We start from the raw sequence: 14,848 nt of genomic DNA, 5'->3' as shown, positions 1-14,848 counted from the left end.
AAGTTCAGTTTGGATTGCATATAGGAAAACGAAAATCAAGTCACAATCATCATCCTTCTTTTTCTTTGTTAAAATTGTTACAAAGTATAAAACAATAAACCAAATTGATTTAAAAAAACAAAACCAAACCAAAAAGGAGGACTATTTACAGTAAAACACCCTTAAAACAAAACACCGCTCGTGCTCCCTATGCATCCACCATGTGCTTGTGTCAGGGGTCCCCCTGCATCCTGTCCCCCACCACATAGTGCAGGACTGTTGGTGGAGCTGTAGATGACCTGGTGTGCCCCAACCCGCAGCCTCAGCACCTTCCTTCCCAAAAACAAGTTCTGAGCCATGAAAGATCACATAAAGGGCAACTACCTTTAACAGAAAGCTTTCTTGATCGTATGACCTTCCTGGAGAGGCCTCTGCCCTTTTTCAGAGCATTGAATGCCCTTGTGCCCTTTTCCTTTCTGTCAGGAATACTATAGTGTGGTAGGAGTTCCCCTGCAAACACCTCTTGCCACCATTTTCAATTCTGCTTCTTTTCCCACAGGGGTGATGAGATGCCCCATGTCAGCACAGGCAGAGAGGCAAACACAAGATGAGCCTGCTTAGAAAAATGGGAAACAAGTGTGATCCACCCGCTACCTGGCTGATCCAGCAGCCTTCCCAAACTCTGTTTTCAGAGATGGGCTTTAACCACAGCCTTTGTCTGCAGGAAATGTTTCTCTTTGTTATATTTCCACTTTAAGCTCCCCTGGGAGTGCACAGCAAAGCCACTCCTGCTTTTGGTGGCTTAAGCCAAGTCCCCCAGCCTTCACACCCCTTGGAAGCCCATTCAGGAAGTCTGGATTGCAAGCAGGGACAAAATGTGTCTGAAGTTTGACTTGTAAGTGCATAAGGAGCAACACACCAACAAATAAAACCAACTAAAAACCCTACACACATAAGGCCCATCTGCAATTATACTGTTTTCATTGTAGGCAAGTCCAGTGTCTCTAACACAATGTTTACCTCTTCTGTGAACAACAAAAAGTTACTGAAATACTACAGGTGATATGTAGTGGAAGCACTAAACATTTAAAAAGAGCAGACTCTTCTGGGTCATCTTTAGAGCACACAGGCATTCACTTATTAATTCAGCACCTGGCTTCCATCAGACCCCATTGCAGCCCATGAAACGCCAGGCCCAGCACAGTGCTCCCCTGTGCCATGTTCTCTGGTGTGGGCACAGTCCTCTCTGCTGCCAGGCAGCATCAGCCAAGTCTCTCATGATTTCTCCCAGATCCAGCTTTGCCATCAGTTGCTTTCCAGGCTGGAAGCAACGTCCACCTGCTCGTAAATGCTGGTCAGTTTGGGTTTTCCAATGTCCAGTTTTAAGTCCAGAAAAAACAGTCATTCCTTCTCACCCTACCAAGTAACTCCCATCAGCAGCAAAGAAAACAATGCAAAAAAGATTTGAAAAGTGCAGCCCAGCAACTCAGGAACCAGCAACGTTGAAGACTATGCCCAGACAGGTCTGTTTCCTTCATCTCCTCCCCTATAGGACAGGCAGAGCAGTGCCTATCTCAGAGGGGCATTGTGAGGACCTGCTGCCAAACATCTTGAACAGCAGGTGTGAGATGGAGCTGCTGAGAAAGAGTCTCTGACAGCACAAACTGAACAACTTGTGCTACCCGGCACTGCTGTTCAGAAGGATCCAGTCCTCTTCCAGCAGGCAGCTATTTTTGTTTGGCCCTTAATGAGGCAACCACCCTCAGAGCCCTTTGGCAATACGACAATGATTGCACGTGGAAAACAAACTCATCAAAAAAAGTGTAAATGAGGTCATGTCTAACCGCAGGACTGCACCTGCCCCCCTCCCCCTGGCCAAAGGACAGGCTACACCTGATCTGTCTGGTACTCAGAGGCTTCTGACAAGCTTTCAGAAAAGCTCAGAAAGTTTTCCTGGTACTCAGAACAAACTATCTCAAATCTGTAGTGCCTGAACTCCACAGCAAATGTGCCAAAGTAGCACAGGAAACACATCACCAGGCCCCACTGGATCCTGGCAGCATACATGTGGATGCCTTGCACCATCAGGATGAAATCTGGAAAAGGAAGGTCAAGGAAAACATTCTGGGAATGCTTGTGGGAATAGAGACACTGTCCAAGAGGGGAAAAAGCCAATAGGACAGGCAATAAAATATTGACAATCAGAATCAGCAGGATGATGATCAACCTGGCTACCATCATAAAGAGCGAGTGTGGTGCCAGAGGTGGAAGGGACATCGGGTATCTAACAAGATGGGAACTGCCTATGGAATGCAGCAGCTGTTCTATGCTGGTCAGGGCTTCTGGTCCCAATTCCCACTGATAAACATTTACAGACCTTAAGACAGAAGTGTGGAGAAGACTTGCTTAAATATCAAACCAGCCACTGACAGAGCCAGCAAGCTGTGATGGCTCTCACTATACACTCCTACCTTCTCTGCACACCCCCTCTAATCTTACTGCTCTCCTGTCTCTCAGGATTTCCTCTGCACTCCAGAAACACACGATCATACAACCTCGTTGGTAAACAAACAGTTGTTTCAAGAATGGGCTGTTACCCAAAATAACTTATTAGCTTATTCCCAGCCATTTCTTCCTGTCCTCTAACTCACCCCAGCACTAACATAGACACAACTAAGCAGTGACTGAACCCAGGCCCCCCAGTGAGCATAAAAGGGCTGAGCAAGGGATGAACATGAAGCCCTATGTACACCTGGTTGCGGTGTCTGCAGACTCCACAACCAAAATCCCATTTGTAACACATGTAGTCTTACCAGAAGTCAATAGAGCCAGCAGCTGCTCTCCTCAATGCCACAGCCACTGTTAGGGTGGATGACTGGCTGTAGAACCCTGGAGCACGCATACAATCTTTAGACACCTGATTACCACCCCTATCCCTCTATGCTCTCAACATGTTTTTAATCTTAGTCTTTGGCATGATTACAAATGCTAACCTGCTGGTAGCCATTAAATCAAACAGATGTTGTTCTGTTCTTACTGTAGCCACTTTGGAAATCACTAAGAAGAAATTTTACAAAATGAGGGAAGAGAGGGTATAGCCCATGTAGCCCATGAGAAAAGTAGTGCACTCCTGTAAAACAGAGGTAGTAAAACGAACTGATCACAGATTTGTGCCTTGACAACAATCTGAGCAGTGCTCCTAAATGCTCTGAGCTCCAAGGATGGCTGTAAGAGCCAATCTTCCCTGCTGCAGAGTCAGCCACTGACAGGACCTGGTGTGCCACAGCACGCAACAAAAGGATACAGAGCACCACGCAGAGAGTGATGCCAGCCGATAAGGCAACTCGTGGAATTCCAGCTTTCCGTCCCTCATTCTTCAGGTTGATCTTGAGAGTGAGAGCAGACTGGATCCAGCATGCCAAGGTCCCAAAGCCAAAAGTCAGCGATGTGCCCACATTGTGGATCTCCTCATCGTTAGAAAGCTAAGAAGAGAGAAAACAGTGATTGTCTGAATACCACAGGAGTCATCTGCTAGCTACCCTGGAGAGCTGAGAGGGCAGGTTAGAAGAGAGCAAGAACCACTGGGGTGTGAGATAGAGATGCTGTATCATTTCTCCTGGTGGAGTGTAAGGTCTAAGATAACCAAGATAAGTTGGCAACTGTCACAGCCAAGCAGATCCTCTGTCGAAAACCAAACACAGTGGAAAATGCAGTCTGCTGGAGGTTGTCTCCACAGCTCCCTGACAAGACCTACTGATGCAAAGTTCAGGAAGAAATACTTCTCTGGCTTGACACAATGGTCAGGGCAGGCAAGGACAACCTGCCAAGTGCCTTTTCAGCTCCCTGCAACGACAGCAAACTGCAGCCTTCAGCTGCACAGAGCAGTGCCATCCAGGTAGTGGGCTGCCAGAGCCCCAGCACCTCCACTGAGCTAGCAGAGATAAGCTTCTGTTTTGGCAAGCTTCTACCACAAACTGCTGACTGCTTGTTCCCTCTTCCACCTCTCTTAAGCACTGATGTCTAAGGCAACATAAGCTCATCCCCATTGGAGTGCAAGTGCTTTTTCGTCTCTTGGCTGCCATTTCTCATAGGGCTCAGTGACTGTGCAGTGCTGCAAAGGAACAGGACAGACACATTCTGCAAGCAAAAGTTTGCACTGGATGTAAATACGTTCCAGGATGTAAATACATTCACTAAGGGCAAGGCTTAGGCTAAACATTTTCTCCTTTCCCTCCTCTTTTAAATAATAAACCTTTTCTAAATAATAAATCATCAGTGCATAATTCCTCCTTGCAGCCTTGATTCCTGTTCCATGATTTAACCAATTCCCAAACAATGCACAATGTGCAAAATAGCAGAGTAGTCACCCGGCTTCCACTGATCCCTTCCCTCTCTGTTTTCTTAGGGTTGTTCTTTTCATGGGTTTTGGGTTTGTTTTGTTTTTTTGGTTTTTGGTTTTGTTGGAAAAGAGCAGGTTCAAATTATGGTAGAAGCAAAACCAGTATTGAGCTTGTTTTCCCAAGGCAGCCTGCACTGCATGGGACTTACAGCCTTCATGGTGACTCTAAAATACCAATACCCAATCTGTAATTTTCTAGAAATGTGATTTAATGCCATACTCAGCTCAGTCATTAGGCAGGGAAAAGCATGGGCTATAGTCTCATTACCATATGCTTTCACAGCTTGGCACAAGATCTAAGCAAAGATACAGCTAACTAACAAGGAGTGGATTATTAGTTCAAAATTTATAACCATGAAAAGATTCACAGCATCCACTTTACAAGAACAAGCATTTGCTCTGAAGGGGAGAAAAAAGGAAGATGTCCAAACTGCTTTCTACTACCTAGTCCCTGTCATAGAAATATTCTTCTTGAACCTATACATGGTACAAGGGCCTTGTAATTCTTAGTTGAGAAGCTTTCATGAAAAAGTAAACCTACAGGTTTTTGGCCTGGGCCATGGAGTTAGCAAGACCTCCAGAACAGTTAAATTAGCTCACAGAAAAAAAGAAAGACTGTAAAGGACACAAAGTTTCCACAATTGCTCTACAACTCAAACAGCTACTAATCCTTCAGAAAACAAGTCCTTTTTCTGTATTAGCAGGAAAACCATCTCCCCTCCTGCAAAAGCAGCTGAGAAGCCTTTCTCTGCTCCTGGCAGCTGAGGCCCTTTACTTGCGTCCCAGTAAGAGACAGAACAACAGAGAAAGCAATGGGATAGGGAAACCAAAGCAGCCTGCTTGCTCTCACGGCTTGATTTTCACTGCAGACCTGACAGACACAGACTTGTGATCACAGTGAATGCACAACCCCACAGAGTAAGGCTGCGGAGCTGACAGCTTGACTGCTTGTCAAGCAATTGCAGAACAGATGGAGAATTGCAGGGACCTCATCCAGGCACCCATCACACCAGAGAGAGAGGCAGCATTTCTCTGCTGCATCCCTCTCATGGGAGTCAGAGGACAAGCAGGAGATAGTTTTAACCAACAAATGTTTTAAGCAAAGGACACTAAAATGTCTGCTAAATGTGTATGGGCAGCTGTGCATCTGCTAACACAGATGCAGATATAAACTTCCAGCTCAGTCCATTTAACCAGGACCATCTGCGCCAAACCCCAGGGCTCAGGAGATTCAGAAGGCTCCCTGCTCTGGCTCTCAGCAGGTCAAGCATGCATGAAATATATGAACAATTACCACCGTCCTTCATCTCCGCATGTTCTGGAGCCACAACAAGCAGCAGGCAGAGTTGGCACAGTGGGTATGAGGAGGATTGGGGCACAACCAGACATACGTAGTTCAAAGACCTGGGCTGACCTGCTTAAAAAGCAGGAGCCTTATGACACACACACAGCAACGTGAGCCTGGCGTGCAGTACCTGGAAGTTGCCAAGTAAGGTCATCCCAAAGGAGGCCAGGCACAACGCCACCAGGCCACTGACATTCAGCCAAGGGTTCAGCACCTTTGGTTTCAGCTGAATGAAGCGCAGAACAGCAACGACAAGTGCTGAGAAAAAAAGACAGAAAGAGCACAAAGTAGGTCATTAGGTAAAATGTGCTGCAGAAGTTACCTGGCTGGGCTCACAGCTGTTTTCCATCCTCCGCTAACTGCTAGGGGCAGTTACACTCTGACTAATGGGGCTCACCTGCACTTTTCTACTGTTATTTCTGCAGCATATGAGCCTTACAAAAGAGAGATATCGGTCCCTGTGAAACCATGTGACCTTTTCTTAAAACGACAACAAGATTGACAAAGGGGAATTAAAAAGTCACCTTCCTGCTTTATATGCCATTTTGATTTTCCACAAATGCTAATGTTTCTGGCTTTAGTGGTTTCTGCTGGTTCTTCTCTAGTGGCAAAGTCAACACAGGCATGAGCTCAAGGCAGCCATGAAGCACCCCAATGCAGTAGAGCAATCCTACCTACTGTGGCCAGCCTGGCCTCATCCATAAAGCAGAGACAGCATAAAAACACGTCTGCAGTCAGGAGATTCCCAGGTTTCACTTCTTCTAGCAACAGGGAGAAGCAGTGATGAAAACAGACAGTAGAGCTGGGTTTCAAAAAGCTCTTGCCTTGCTTCACCGCACCTGCTCCCATGCTCAGGTGACTCTGTCCTCACGTCCACTCAGATCACAGCACCAAGACAGTCCCTGCCATTCCATACAGCCCACAAGCTGGAAGCAGAGTTGTTTATAATAACTGAGACCCTGGCTTGATAAGCAAGGTCTGACCTTTTAACAGTGCCACACGAAAACAAACTTAAAGGATGCCAACACTCCTCCCAGAAGTGATACTTGAAAACAAGGAAGTTCAAGTCAGGGCTCACAATGAAACTCATCACACTGAATTTTGCACTACCAAGCTGCATTTTTGTTAGGGCAGGTTGAGATTGTCAAGGGATCTTACTTGTACACACGCTGGTATGGATTCACCTCAAAGCTCAACTCAACCCAATTTCTCAGAATGAGAAAGGAAATATCCTGTCTTTTGCTGATAGCAGCAGCAGAAAGAGACAAACTGGCAGCACCAAAAAGCATCCCACAAAGGATAAGATCAGCGCAAGAACTACTAAATAAGAGCAAGCACAAGTTAAAATAATCATTTGTCCGCTTCAGTTTGGGATAATTTGTTCAAAATAAGTAAAGGTGTCGGTAGCAAACACTCTAAAAGCCTAATGCAGATATTTTTTTCCAAGCATTTGTACTTTTCAGATATTCCTTCTATTTAACATGGAGTGTTTTACCTTTAACACCTGCTGCTGGAAGAAGCCAGTGAGCTCTCACAGCTTCAGTAATGGAATCTGGGAAGGGGTGGGGGTGCAGGGCAACTTCTGCATAATAAGTTGTTGCAGTTGTAAGATTATGGCATGGAGATATTCAAATTCGTAGCACAGAACAGAAACCCACCACGCAATGAAGAACAATCACACAGCTTCAAGGCTAATTAAGCTCAAACGTATCCAGCCTCATTCTGTCTTTCTACAAATGAAGCCAAAACAATCCTGGCTTAATCATCAGCAATCACAGCGTAACGGATTTCACATCAGCAGATCTAAGAACGACGCATATTGGATATTACTTATGTTTCAATGACTTCTTACAATAAATTACAAGAGAGAAAGAAAGAATTCTCCTTGTGGTTCCTACCTAGAAACGCTGCCATGTTCATGACTTGGCTAAACACGCAGCTCGCAGGAGGAGCATCACCTGCAATACTTGGAAAACAAAGCGTACCACTGTAACTCCAGGATGGCAAAAGATGTGTGAACAACAGCTATTCATCAGAAGCATAAGAGGAAAAAAAAAAAAAAAAATCACTCACCTTATATAAGGTGGCCTTTTGGAACCAGGTTTCCTACAAGACACAAGCGCACAGAAATTAAGATTTAAGAACTTCTTTTCCATTTTATCAATTATTTTAACAAAACAACTAATTAAAGCAAAGCCCACAGACCCCTCTTACCTCTCCGGTATATTTAGTGCAAGAATTTTGTTATCTTCCACTGCTATAAAGTATCTGTGAGGGGAAAAAAAAAAAAGACACAAACAGCCTCAAACCTCATTCTGGCTTCTACTCCAAATGTCACTCAATCTGTTAAGTACCTTAAAGCCCACTGACACAAGGTCAGGCAAAATCAGAACCTAAGGAGGCAGCCAGTGCTCAAGCAGGCAGCTTTGTTTCCCAGCCCGTTGCCTACCTTTCTGTTACATCTGCTCTGCATGACCATGTGGAGAAGCAGATCACCAAAGCGGACTAAAAATAATCACCCAAGGAAACATTTTCATCTTGAATCTGGATCACTTGATTCACCTGGTTCACTCTGCTTCCTCCACAAAAGCTGTTTTAGCAGCAATAGGCTCAGATAAACAGCTTAAGCTATTCCTGCTGCTGAAAAACATCTTCAGATCCATGGCCAAAGTCACATCCTACAATACAGCACTTCTCTGGCTGAGCAGAGCTGCTGATGGCACACTTCTCACTCCCAAATTCATGCTGCAGTTGTCTGCCTGCATGCCTGGGGGGAGCCCACTTGGGTAAAAGCACACCTTGTGTGTCTTTTGTTAAAAAGGGCTGCTGAGAAAAGCGAGGCATCAGCATTATGCTGCTGGCAGGCTGTCCGTATGGGGCTGTATGCTCCATGTTTGGGCTCTTCATCCCAAAGCAGAGCCTGAGCACTTCTCCAAGAGCTCTGCTGAGTCATTTACAGAAAAGGTGATGGAGGGAAATTTCTGCAACTTGGCCTCCTGTTTTTTTAGGCAGTTCCCAGTAATGTGTGCTATGAGGAAGAAAAGGTCAGAAACTTGGCTGGGGAGCACAGAAACTCAGGGAAATGCACATGCTCCTCCATGGACTGGCCCCTGACCCTCTCAAGTGCCTTTCCAGCCCCACAGAAACTCAAGCATCCCCCACAGATTCACCCTCTGAAGTGCAGCAGGTAACTTACACTATCCATAATCCAGCTGACGTAAATAGGGTAAACACAAGGGGTAAGAACATCCACACACTACATTTCTTCCCGTCCATACCTGCTAGAAACAAAGAGTGAAGTAGAAAGTAAAAGTAAGAAGAGGGCACAGGCAATCAGACCCCTTACCCAACCCGTGCTGGAAGCAGAAGAGCATCCCCACAGCAGGGACCAAGACCAACCTCACAACAGGCAGCCCAGTAGCACTGCCAGCATTACCCACCACTATAGCTGGTGTGAGGGGCTAAGCTGCAAAATGCAGGCAGCTGCTGCGCTGCACAAGAACAGAGAGTCTGCAGCAGGGAAACTCTTTTCAGACATGCACATGGTGGGGGGGTGGAGATTCATGATCCTTGAGGTCCCTTCCAACCCTGGCCATTCTGTGATTCTGTGATTCCTAGAGAACAGCACCTAGAGAACAGGGGTAGTTCTCAAAGCATTCTCCTGAAGCAGTCTGTACAAGGTCATTCCACGAGACCCGCAGCTCTCACTCCTTGCTCCTTTCCAGAGGCACGTGGCAGCACAGCCTCCCTCCCGTGATCATTACCCATTCCACACACATCATATCGGCACAGTCCGCAGAGCAAAGGGAGACGGATGCACATGTTCTCTCCTCACGCCCACAAAGCGCACGACCAGCTCCCATCCTAGCTACGGCAATCAGCTAAAAATGGTGTTTGCATGCTCCCAAAGGGGAGCCAAGCTCAAGTGCTGTCAGAATGAGGTGTGACAAACAGGACCAGCTCTTGATGCTGTGCAATGCCGCATGGGCCTTAAGGATGCTGTGCACATCCTCTCCTGAGGAAGTATTTGTCCTACAGGCAAGATCCCACTGGGCAAGGCTGTGAGACGCTGGGACCATTCCTGCAATACATGCAATTCAGAAGTGCCACGATGCTGCCAGGCACCAAACACAGAACACCTTGTATACCCTGTGAGCCCTCTGACAATGGATCAAATACCTCCTCATACTCTGTTGTCCTGCACAAACATTCCTTCAGGCATTGATTCATCAGCACAGCCAAGAGATGCAAACAGAAAGCGAACAACAGGAGGCTCTCCGCTCCAGCACCCACTTTGATTTCCCAAGGGCAGCAGCCCTACATCAGCTGTGCCGCCCTCCTGCATGCTGCACATTGCTGGAGGGGCACAACACAGCACCATTTGATGTGAGGCCAGAGGGCTCATCACACCCCGAGCCATGCCATGCTTACATAAAACCATAAGGCTCAAGCGAGGCTGAATCACAAACCGTAAAAGAAGGATAAGCTAGAAAATAAGATCTCTTCCCTGGCCTGGGAGCAGAGGAAACTGCATGCAGGGAGCACGAAGCCACGCAAGCATTAAATACTTCAGTGTAGCGAGCAATCAGCTCCTGCGTGTAGATGGATCTTCAGCATGGTGCAGCAGAACAGAAGAAATTGTTGCTGTGGGTGGAGCACATTCCCCCACCCATCTCATCTCTATTCCGCTCCCTGCACAAAAGACTCCGGTTCCCCATGGCCCCTGCTGCTCCAGCTGCAGCTGTTCTATGAGCAGTGCCCTCGCCTTTTTCTCCCGCAGCCCATAAATGTGCAGTGGCATCCCATAACTGCAGCTGAGCTCCTTGTTCCCATCCCGCTGGAGGGGAGCAAGCAGGTAGATGTCACCTCCCGTTAAAGCCCACGTTTCCTCTGCGAGGTAACTGCTGCTAGTGCAGCTCTCCTGCTTTCTGCTGGACTAAGCCAAGGCAGCACAATTCTTTCAGCTCAAAGACAGTAGGTCTTGCTGCTTACCCTTCCCCCTCAGGAAGGTACAAAGAATGCACGGACACGACCACAGCAGATACTGGAAATAACACTTGTCTTCATTACCGGCTTACCACAGCTCCTCTGCCTTCCAATGCGCCTCTCTGCCAAGAAATCACAACCTTCCTAACCTACCTCAGTGTTGTCTGATGGGAGGAAAGGCAGGTGGAACAGGGCTTGTCTCCCAAGGCAGAGCCAAGGGCAGCACATGGGGATGGGGGCAGCAGTCCATGGCTGGGAAGGACATCACTGCTGTTGCAGCTCCTTACATGGGCACTGTGCTGAGGTAGGAATGCACGTACCCCTGGTGCCCCCTCCAAGGTAGGGCATGGAGGCAATGGCTGGACCAGACACTTTCTAGTGTTGTTCAATGGCACGTCATATGCATGCCTAAGGATTTTCAGCAATCTCTATGTGGACTGAGAATAGTTTAAAATCAAGATTTGCTTGGGTACGTAACACTTGCACCCTGCTGCATCGGCTGGTTGCAGAACTAAATTACGTGGCACCTCATCTCTTACCAAAGGTTAGCACATGCCAACCCTGCACTGCTGTTCAACTGAGACCATTCTCAGCCTTTGCAGTAACTTGCTCGGGTCTTGGGATCATGCCTTCAAGTGGGGAGGCCACCAGCACCACTACCAGCAGCCAGGGATGAGAGAATAAGGAACGCAGTCAGCACCCTCCCCTGAGCCAAAATAAAATGTTAAGTGGGAAAAATAACCTAAATTCCCCTCGGGGAATGTAGAAACCATTTCCTGGAGAATTAATTGCTCTGTGGGGATGATGCTGAGCCAACCTTTCCCTCTGCAGCTCTGCTCTGTGCTGCTGCCACCAGTGATGCCAAATCTGAGCTGTCAACTCCAGATGATGGCACCAGCCATCTCAGCAGTCCCATGCTTTCCCAAATAAATACACCAACTTCGAGAGGCTTTTTGGAATTGCATGCACCTGTTTTGTCATCTCCTTTTAATTTCTAAGGTTTGCAGCAAAGGGAAAGCTTTAGGCAACCAATGGCCCTGCAGTGACACGGGCTCCCAGGGCTGACAAAAAGGTGTTTTCAGTGGGGCAGCTCACCCAGCCAGAGGCAGCCCGCTGTCCCCAAAGCACACACCACACTTTTTCCAGTCCCTCCTGACACAAGGCCTCAGGCTGGCATCACAGGAACCTTGCTATTTCAGGAAAGGGTGCAGAGCAGCAAAGGCTGCTGCTGCAGAAGACACAGAATGTCCTGGGTTGAAAAGGACCACAATGATCATTTAGTTTCAACCCCTCTGCCATGGGCAGGGTCACCGACCACTAGACCAGGCTGCCCAGAGCCACATCCAGCCTGGGGATCCTAGGGATTTCCCTCAGCATAGGCTTTCTCTGCTGTCTCCATCCCAGTTCTCATGCCTAAACCTGCTCACACGATCAGCCATTCACTTTGTTCTTGCTGTCACTGCCCCATGGTACTCCCCCATGCAATTAAACTCCTGTTCCTCTAATGTAGGCAATTCAATAACAGCGGGCAGCTCACCAAACCTATCCTGCCACGAGTTCATTTAATGTAAGCATCTTAATTTCATCTGCCAAGAACGTCACAGGCTCTTCCTGGAGTTGATTTTGCCAAGAGACGCTAATGCAAGGAAGGACAACACTGCCACGCTAATGGAGTTGCAAGTATTTCTAAAGACGAGGACATGCAGAAGCATCTCAAGGGCCCATTCGCAAGCTGCATGACACGCCAGAGCAGCATTCCTTCAGGAGGCATTTCACAACAGCCGGCCACAGAGTCATTTCAGAGAATAGCCACAGAGCCAAGAGTGCTGGGAGAAGGAGGAAACTGCTCCAACTCTACAGCAAGGCATAAAGAAAGGACGTTAGGCAGCAGCTGAGGGGAGCAACACAAACCAAGGCTGTATTTTGGTGTCTCTGTTGGCTTTAAATGGACGGCCCGCTACAGCTTTCTGTTGCTTTTCACAAGTGAGAATAACTGCAGCCTCTGGACGCCTGATCACCGTGAGTGGAGGGACACACAGAGGCACCTGACGCAACGCACCACCCACAAGCTACCAATGCCAGCACAACAAAGCAGAGCCCTTTTGGATTCATCTCAAGGTCCTGAGCGCGCAGTGACAGAGATAAGGCACGCCAGGAATTGGTCAATAAAGATCAAAACGGCGGCACTACGCGAACCCACCATCCATCAGCAGGGCGGGATGCTCCAGCACCAAGCCGCAGGCCGTGCAGCACCCAAATGCCATTCTCCTAAGAGAGGAATGGGAAAAGGTACGGCCGCCTCCAGGCGACACGTGGGGACGGGCAGGGGACGCTCCAGCAACCCCGCAGCAGCTGCCTTCGACCAACGACTCTCCCTGCCTCACAGCCGGGGGAGAACGACCAACCCAACGGCAACACACCGCCAACCCCGGGGCTGCGCACAACCCGGACGCTCCGAACGGCTTGCCCTGCCCGCGGCCGGCACACGGTACTCACGGGCCACGCGGGGACGGCGCTGAGAGGCCGCGCTATAGCCAGAGGCGACGCCTGGGAGCAGTCCTGGGCCGGGCCCGCCTTTCTGGCATCGGGGTCTCGCGTCACAGCGGGCTGCTGGAAGGAGACGAACGTGTGCAACTGGCCGCGCCGCGAGGCTGCAGCGCCGGCCGGACGCTCCGAGAGCCGCCGGTGCTCCGCAGGAGGAGCGCAGCCACGCACGGCTCAGCCCCGCTCGGCACCGAGGCGCGGCGCGCGCCGCCAACGGCCACCCGCGGCCGCCGGGCGGGCGGTTCCTACCTGAGGGCGGCGGCTGCTCCTCAACCTCCGCTCCCGGCGGCGACGGCGGCAGCGGCCGGGGGAGGGTGAAGGAGAGAGGCGGGAGGAGGGGCTGGGCTGTCGCCGTCCCCGTCCCCGCCTCGGCCAGGCGGGGCTCTGGCGGCGGCACGGCCCCCTGCGGGGGGGTTTTGGGATCGGTCACCTTTGGCTTTAGCGTCCGAGGTCCAAGTGAGCCTTGTGCGGAGCTGCCAAGGAGTGAGAGCCGCAGCCCGCCGGTTCCAAACGGAAAGGAAGACCCGTCGCTTCGACCCTGCCGCCAGCAGAAGCTGGAAGGGAAACAATGCGGCATACGGGGTTTTAAAGCAATTTCCTTCTCGGTGAACTCCCGAGTGCTTGAGATATTTTGTTGGTAGGAGCTCTTTTCTGAGCAGGTGGCGTCCCTCCTAGTGCTGGGAAACGCAGGGTGCCGGTGGCACACCAAGAGCTTTCAGAAATTCATCACGGCTTCATAAAAGCACACATCCCCAGGGCAGCGCGCGGAGGTGGGAGCGTGCGGTGTGGGATGGGCCGCAGCAGAGCGGCGGCAGCTGCAGGGCTGCTCCTCCGTGTGGGGAGGGCCGTGGGCACGAGGACTTTGGAGCTGCGTCCCTCAGTGCATCACCTTTACAGCTTGCTCCGTGAGATCTCTTTGATGTGCCTCCAGGGCCTTCCATCCCACCTTTGTCCCATCTTGGTCTCCACCATCAGACATTGGTCGTGGAATCACAGAATCATTAAGGTTGTAAAAGACCTCTAAGATCACGCAGTTCAACCACACACCCATCCCTACCATGTCCCTCTGTGCCACATCTCCACGGTTCTTCAACACTCCCAGGGATGATGATTGCACCACCTCCCTGGGCAGCCTGTGCCAGTACCTCACTGCTTTCTGAGAAAAAATTATTCCTAATATCCAACCTGAGCCTCCCCTGGTGCCATTTGAGGCCATTTCATGTTGTCCCATCACTGATCCCCAGGAGAAGGGGCCAATCCCGACTTTACCACAACCTCTTGTCAGGGAAAAGTAGGAAGCAACAAGGTCTCCCCTGAGCCTCCTTTTCTCCAGACTGAACAATCCCAATTGCCAGTTCATGCATACTAGACTCATTCTGCCTCTGTTTCCACTGGGCTTTTCCTACTGGGCAATGGGGAACCTATGGGAACCCTAGAAAGGAGACCAGCTCCAATACATGCAAGTGCTCAGAATCACAGTTTTCCTCCTCTTGATGCCTTGCAGCACGTGGGTGATCCCTGACCACGCTTCACCACATCAGTGCTCTTGATGAGGACCAAACTGTGCCCACCTTCCTCTCATGATGCAGAGGAGG

General features: G+C 49.4%; 1 protein-coding gene across 5 annotated transcripts; it reads right to left on the bottom strand.

The window, feature by feature from the left end:
• Positions 1-11: 11 nt before the first annotated feature.
• TMEM150C (transmembrane protein 150C) lies at positions 12-13,626 on the bottom strand. Of its 5 annotated transcripts, none has more exons than XM_048941402.1 (9): positions 13,503-13,625; positions 13,206-13,319; positions 8,920-9,004; positions 7,938-7,991; positions 7,797-7,829; positions 7,622-7,689; positions 5,854-5,981; positions 3,284-3,461; positions 12-2,075 (listed from the first exon to the last, which is right to left on the bottom strand). In XM_048941402.1, exons 3-9 carry the CDS (start codon positions 8,997-8,999, stop codon positions 1,867-1,869), a joined length of 750 nt encoding a protein of 249 aa, XP_048797359.1. In that variant the 5' UTR covers positions 9,000-9,004; positions 13,206-13,319; positions 13,503-13,625; the 3' UTR covers positions 12-1,866. The 5 variants fall into 5 exon arrangements, with proteins under 5 accessions (XP_048797359.1, XP_048797360.1, XP_048797361.1 ...); XM_048941403.1 differs by having other exon boundaries at positions 8,920-9,001; XM_048941404.1 differs by having other exon boundaries at positions 13,206-13,316; positions 13,503-13,619.
• Between the last annotated feature and the right edge of the window lie 1,222 nt (positions 13,627-14,848).

This window comes from Lagopus muta, chromosome 4 (assembly GCF_023343835.1).
Source record: "Lagopus muta isolate bLagMut1 chromosome 4, bLagMut1 primary, whole genome shotgun sequence".
Classification (NCBI taxonomy): domain Eukaryota; kingdom Metazoa; phylum Chordata; class Aves; order Galliformes; family Phasianidae; genus Lagopus; species Lagopus muta.
The sequence above is the reverse complement of the archived record's forward strand: the minus strand, read 5'-3'. Positions and strand labels throughout refer to the sequence as shown.

Bases quoted from the DNA above. Each gene is read 5' to 3' on its own strand.
- TMEM150C (XM_048941406.1), bottom strand. From the start codon at position 8,999: ATGGACGGGAAGAAATGTAGTGTGTGGATGTTCTTACCCCTTGTGTTT. The intron at 7,690-7,796 runs GTGAGTGATTTT...TTGTTTTCCAAG, and splicing joins AAAAGGCCACCTTATATAAG to TATTGCAGGTGATGCTCCTC. The intron at 5,982-7,621 runs GTAGGAACCACA...TTTTTTTCTCAG, and splicing joins GAACATGGCAGCGTTTCTAG to CACTTGTCGTTGCTGTTCTG.